Source organism: Larus michahellis, chromosome 3 (assembly GCF_964199755.1).
Source record: "Larus michahellis chromosome 3, bLarMic1.1, whole genome shotgun sequence".
NCBI lineage: Eukaryota > Metazoa > Chordata > Aves > Charadriiformes > Laridae > Larus > Larus michahellis.
Genome location: NC_133898.1, coordinates 58,912,847 through 58,919,684, shown reverse-complemented (window position 1 = coordinate 58,919,684; position 6,838 = coordinate 58,912,847). Strand labels below are relative to the sequence as shown.

Here is a 6,838-nt window from a genome sequence, read left to right as displayed (position 1 = left end):
TAGCAACAGAGCCAGAGATCCTGAGAACATGGTCCAAAACTGCCAGTGTGCAGTGAGGACTGGCAGTTCCCTGGGGACTGGGGATGGGGACTTCAGGGACACCCCATGGGGCTGGCAGCCAGGAGCAGGCAGATGGGGACACCAGAGCAGCCCCAGGCCTGGGCATTGGGCACCTCCCTGGGGACGGGGACATGCTGAGGCTGGGATGGGACGTCAGCCCGGGGGTGGATGGGGGTCAGGATCAGACACAGCCGTGTGATGGCTGGGCAGGGCCATGGTGATGTGCATTGATTGCTGCATGGGGTTAGGCAAGGTGTGTTACTTGTGGTTGTAAAGATTTTGCTGAATACATGAGATCAATTAAGCGTCATAAATATCCATAGGTTTTGTTACGCTGCTGTATTTGTTGATGTATGCTGCTGTCTTCAAATGGTGTTTAAAAGTGGTAAGAATGTGTAAACAATTAGAAATGTGACATAAAAATACCGTGGTAAGATTTGTAGCCTCAGGAGCTATATAATGATCTTGCTCACCTTATTTATCAAAAGCTGTGTCATACCATTGCGCGTGACACATAATGGTTCAACAATCTAGAATGAGAAAATAGTTTTCTGCCTAGTATTTTCTTTTTGGTAAATAATAATATTTCACAATTATGATAGCAATACTGCATGTCATCTGGAAATAAGGAGATTGTTTAAACTTCACTATTAAATGTTAGTCTTTTTTCTTTAATCATTGTATTTATACATCTCCCAAAATGCTCTTGCTCTAGCAAATTTCCCTAAATGTGGTGTTTGGAAGCCAGTCATGCATTTACATGTGGTGTGAAATTGAGGATATTCCTCTGGCATAATTTTACTCAGAAATTTTCTAACATAATTAATAATGCATGTGTAACAGGTTTACATTAAAAGCAAGCCATAGACTAGGTCACTTCTAATCTGCACAATAATTCCTACATGGCAATTAGTATTACAATAAGTATATAAAAATGATGGGGGGGAGAATATATATGTACTGAATTTTTGGAGGCTAGATAACCTTTTGATTGATGACATGACCCAGTTCAATTCAAATTGCTTACTCTGGCATGGTATTAAAAATTGGTTTTCTGTACTAAATCTTACACTATTGCTGTAAGAGAACAAGGGGTAATGGATATTAAATAATGGAAAACTGTAAGAAAAATTTCCTACTTTAGACAAAGGCATTTTAGGTAATCGTGATCGCTCGGCATTGCAGATGTGACCGCGTCTCATTGGGTCACTTTGGGCAACTTTACTGTGTATGAGCAGACCTTGTAAGCGGGACGTGCATCTGAAAAGTACGAAGTGGTTGTTTATCCGTTAGCAAACATAAAAGACAGGTAGGATTTAATGAGCTCCTAGACTAGGCATCGGTGTGCGTCCTGTCCCTGGAGGCACACCTCAAGAGTCTTTGCTGGTCAGGCAGCTGTGGGTGAGGTGGAGGAGAACCACCCTTCTCTGCTCTCTGAAACAGGGCTTCATTGCTGCTGGGTTCCTGCTTGTCACCTGCTTCCTTTTCTCCTCCGGTATATGATGCCTTTCCACGTTGGTGTTTTTCCTCTTGAATCCTTAGGCTGGTAACAACTCCAGTGTCACCAGTCTCACCTTTGTTTGTGGTTTTACCTTTCTGATCTTGCACGGCCCGTACTCTGTGCTTTCTCCAAGGTCTTTCTCGTAGCTCAGCAATTTCCTTGGAAGCAAACCTGAGGCTGCTGTGCTGTGTCAGAGCTAGACCTCGGGCCACAGCAAGCTGGACCCCCCAGAGGGAGGTCACGCAGCAGAAATGTTAAACACTGAGGTCACATACTGTCAGACATCAAATGAGGAACTTAAATGAAATTAATTATTCTTGAAATTGTAGGTGCCACGGTTGATGATTTGGGGGTCTTACACAGCTTTAATGTTTTTTAAATAATTTGCAAAAATTTGATTTTAATGCTGAACATTTGCTTTGTGGCAGCACTAACTATTTCAGGTGTTAATAATGTGTTACGAGAAATGCAGTCTGAACAGGCAGCAAACAGCACTCCTTGCCTTAAATACTCAGCTCACATCTCCTGCAAATCTTTTTGGAAGGTTTTCCGGATACACAGCCTGCAATTGTCCTTTCTTCTGTTATAGGTAATGGGCCCCATCATGATCGAAGTTGTGTTTACAACGAGAGCAACATAGTAGATGGAGTTTACTGCCTCCCAATAGCACACTGGATTGAAGTCTCTGGACATACTGATGAGATGAAACATACAACTGACTTCTATTTTAACATTGCAGGACATCAAGCTATCCATTACTCCAGGTAAAAGAAAAGGGCAGGGCTCAGCTGGTGTCGAGTATACTGACATAATGACAGCAAACTTTGATTTGAAGTGGTGAATAGTAGTAGGTATGTAACAGTAAAGTTCAACAAAGATTCAATGCCTCTTTGCAATTAGATTTCACTTTTGGCAATCAAAAGGAGAGACTCTGAGTTCAAGGATACCTGCAGCCAGTACAGGTGTGTTAAGTCGCATCACATCTGAAAATGACTAGTGGTAATTAATGCATAAATTTATGAGGAACTGTCATTTTCAAATGCTTGTCCACATACATGTAAATGTACATGTTTGTAATGTATTTGATTTGGGATTATTTTGCTGTAGAACATCTCCCGGGAAACAAAAAGAATATATTCCAAACAGAACTTCATGGTGTCATGTTATTGCTCATGTGCAGCAGCAACTGCAATTAGTGACAGCTGTTATAGATGACTTCTGCTTCTGTGCATGCATTTAAAAAAGTACTAAAACTTAGACAAGTCTTAAAGTGTTTGTACTTCCGTGGTGTTCGCTTGAGTCCACTGCCTCACCAGTGGAGCATCCTGGCCTGAGTGAGGAGACAGTAAAGCTTAAAGAGAAGAGGGCACCCACCCTTCAGGGCTGCAGATGAAGCACAGGATGTATTTACAGCAGCAGCCTCAGCACTAGTGGTTAACAAAGTGGCACTTAGGAATTTTTGACCATTTGTAACTTTTCCCCATCTCCAGTCACGGATGTGGCAGCAAGTTTGTTGGTTGATAATGGTTGCCTGAATGCTGGCAGCCCTGATACGCCACATGCAGCTGGTGTTACTGGTTACTGAGCAGGTAGTGATCCCAAGGGGGTATGTATTTTTTGAAGAAATCAAACCACCTCTTACTTTCATTAGGTCATAGCATTGCTTTATGTGAATTTCTCCAGGTTACTGTTTCAGCTACTCCAACCTCACCATTTTGTCTCCTCTTCCTACCCTTTTGTCTCCACCCTCACACAGGGTAGGAAGTAGAATTGTCTTTTTCTTGTCAGAGCTGCAGTGTGTGAGGGAAAGATTTCCTTCTTTTGGTATCTTTTGAAACAGTACGGATTCATAAACACCGTTAGGCATATGCAGGTATTCGTGTGACTTGGTACCTTTTCCCTGAGACCCCCTCAAGCTATATAATACACCTGACAGACTATACTGTTATCTATATCTTAAGCATCCATTTCCAACACCCTGTCAAAGAAAAGCTCTTGTTTATTCCAAAGCACAGACTTGTCAATCCCAAATAATCTTTGCTTGGCAGAGAAAGTTTGTGAGAAAGAAGAACAGCTGTCAGAAAGCGAATATCTAAGCACCGAAGGCTAACTTATCTTTCTTTCCAGAGGCAGCAGTGATCCATTTAATACTGCCTTATCTGCGTGACTACATGTTTCCAATATTAGGTAAAAAGCTGCAGATTCCACTAAAGAATATTTGGAGAAAATTTTGTGAGTTGTGTAGTCTTTTCCAGATGAGGATCTCCTCCTCCGTTCCCCTTGCACACACACACCCCCCTTCATTGCAAGGCAACCGTATATGTATATCTTCAGTAATTCTTATCTCATTTCTTTGAGTTATATTAAGTGAGCATACCCCGTAACAGTCCTGTCACATAATTATTTTTAATACTTTGAAGATACTCGGCCTTTTTAATTATTAACAGTTGGGGGCAGATTCACCATTCTGCTGGTTATAACAAAGCAGCCCCAAAGTAAATTACAATTTTTTTTATTTTTTTTTGGCAGAGCAGCTGAAGTGAGCTGATGAAAAAGCTTTTATTTTGTAATGGATTTATTGATTCAGAAGAGTGCTATGGAGATTAATATCACCAAAAAGAAAAGAAAGCAAAACAAAAAACAACAGAAAAAACATCCCAAAACAGAAGCAAAGAGCCAGTCCCTCTGCCTGTGTGGTTGAAAGCTCAGTGTACGATGAGGTGGTAGTTATCCAGCTAAGGTTACTTTTTTCCACGCTGTAACGGAGGCAGCAGCACTGCAGGGAGCTTTGTGAGCACAAATTCTAAGTCCTGCCACCAGCTGTAGGATCTTTACAGAACGGTGGCAGCTGGGAAGAAGTGATTTATCAGTGAAAACTTGTGAGGCGAGCCCCTTCTCCACGTTGCTCCACTTAATAGGATTGCCATGCGTGAATTAGCTGGAGAGGAAAGTTTATCTCTGTCAAAAAGGCCTCCCACATGAGCCCTCGGACTGATTTTGCTTGTCGTCTGTCTAATCACAACAATTAGAAGCAGTTGCTCTGAGCTTCGCTAACACCTTGCATCTTCATAAAACATGTGCTTAAACTTTAAATGGGCTGCAGCAGGATGAGAAGAACTTGCTTCCTTCTGTTGCTAGAAACCATTCTGAATTGTGCTGTGGCTGACAGCAATGCCCTGAGGAATCGGACTTTTCTTGTTTGGTATAGATGTATTCGCTCATAAATCAGTGAGTTTATGTTTAAGCTTATATTTAGAGAACTCGCTTTGTGCTGGTCATTCAGTTTGGAGAGGATATGATGCGTTTTTTAAGCATAGCAGCATTTGAATTAATTTTTTGTAAGTGTAAAATGGAGCTTGCCCGCACTTACAGAGTCAGGACCGATACCTCTGTGGCGTTAGTGTCCACTTGTTTTGGACATGTAATGACACGTATCACCAAAATCCGAAAATTACAGTCCCTTTCTCTTTCGTGTTAGATATTACTGCAATAAGATGCCTTCAAATTGCAGTAGAGTTCACTTAGGACACAGTAATTTTCCAAAGCACGTTAGAGTTATTGTAATCTTTTCTGGGAGAAGAGGACTTCAGAAAATTTGTAAATCTGGGGCATGTTAGCTCTGTTTCAGTTCCATCTGTGAAAGGTGGAAATTCCTAATTCATAGGTGTTATATACCTTATTATTTATATAAAAACCTCGGCAATTCTCAGAAGAAAAGCATTGCCTAAGAGCGAGAGAGGGAGTGACACCTGAAATTACAAAACCCTTAAATAATATGTTGGAGGCAATGATGCTTGATGGAAGAATTAGGTGCTACAGGAAGAGTATCACTGAGACAAAAAGCCATCTAGTTACGGTTTTCTATTTTTAGACTAATTTTAGGTTCCTGAATCCCCCCCTGGTAAGTAGTGAGTTCCCATACTTTTTGCCTACTCATTCGAGTATGATGTGTGACCACCACCTCTTCATTTTAGGACATGTACTTTTATGCCATCTATGGTGTCTATTTTTTAATAACACATGTTTCAAATTTACTGTCTTCATAACTGTAATTTTATTCATTGTGTGTGCTTTTTGTGGGTCATATCTCCTAAATCTGACGAAGAAAAATATTTTTTACGTGCTTTGCATGTAAAATGCAACTAAACTGGATTCTGTAGGTGAATTCCTCAGACAACAGGGATAGCTAATCTCTAACTGAAATATTGTTACGGCTGCTAAACGTTTCAGAGGGAAATACACAGTCAGCTTGTACACAGTCAGAATCTATTGGGGGAATCACTATGTGAGAGTAGCCATAGGTCCTGACAACAATTTTTTGAGGCACAGTTTTTATAGTAGCTTTTTTACACTTAAATATTAAGGCCATTAAATATTAATATTTCATGTTAGTGGAGCGAGTGGGATGTTCCCGTAACTGGATGTAAGCCAAGAAATTGCAAAGTTGCCAAATGCGTTGCTATCACCGCTGTTTATGCCCCCAATTTTTTCCTTAAGACAAAATAAAGCAAAAGATAAAAGAAAATAAACCCTTGTGCTTGGAAATACTGTTTTTGTTAATTTGTTTCTTGATGGTTGCAAATTAAACTTTATTTATGATATAGTCTTTACAAACGCTTTGTAGCTTGTTGGTAAGATGGTTTTCTTCAACATTGCCATAGAAATGTAGGTTATAACCTAAGTTAAGCGTTAAGTGGGGATAATCAGGAGAGTCACATAAAATGTGTGCTCCTGATTTGTACTAAAATGTTAACATAGATAGGTGACTGGATGAGGAATGATCCAGGGCGAAATCCAGATGCTGCTTCTTTACCTTCTGGAGGCACTAGAGCGCTATTCTGCTGATGAGCACCGAGTTTCCTCTTGTCTGTAGTAATTCTCCTGTGACGAAAATGAGCATTTATTTGATTGATGTGCAACTTTAATTGGGGTGGAAAACAAGAAGCTGGTTGAGTATATTTTTGCATGAGACTCACTGCAGAACGGGAATAATGTAACTTCTGTTACCTTATTTGAGTCATGCGAGGCACAGTTATTGCTATTTGAACGTTAGAACTCTGCTGGGATTGATGAATGTAAAGATATATTTAAAGACATCTGTGGTAGGACTCTGTTTGAGATTAAGACGACTAAATTCGTATGTCTATATGCAGCAGTTAACTCACTGGAGACTAGATGTCTACTTTAGAGTGAATTGAAGAATTGCATTGGTCTCCATACTCCACTGATGATGCTGATGAGATCTCTATTGATTTATAATAAGACGTTAAACATCCT

At 40.4% G+C, this 6,838-nt stretch overlaps 1 protein-coding gene across 1 annotated transcript in view; it reads left to right on the top strand.

Annotated features, from left to right (window-relative positions):
• Positions 1-1,261: 1,261 nt before the first annotated feature.
• Positions 1,262-6,838, top strand: part of EPM2A (EPM2A glucan phosphatase, laforin) — a 29,035-nt gene continuing 23,458 nt past the window's right edge. Inside the window, exon 1 of the mRNA XM_074580344.1 lies at positions 1,262-2,325. Coding sequence (XP_074436445.1) covers positions 2,264-2,325 — 62 coding nt within the window. The 5' untranslated portion in view covers positions 1,262-2,263. The remainder of the gene's footprint in view (positions 2,326-6,838) is intronic.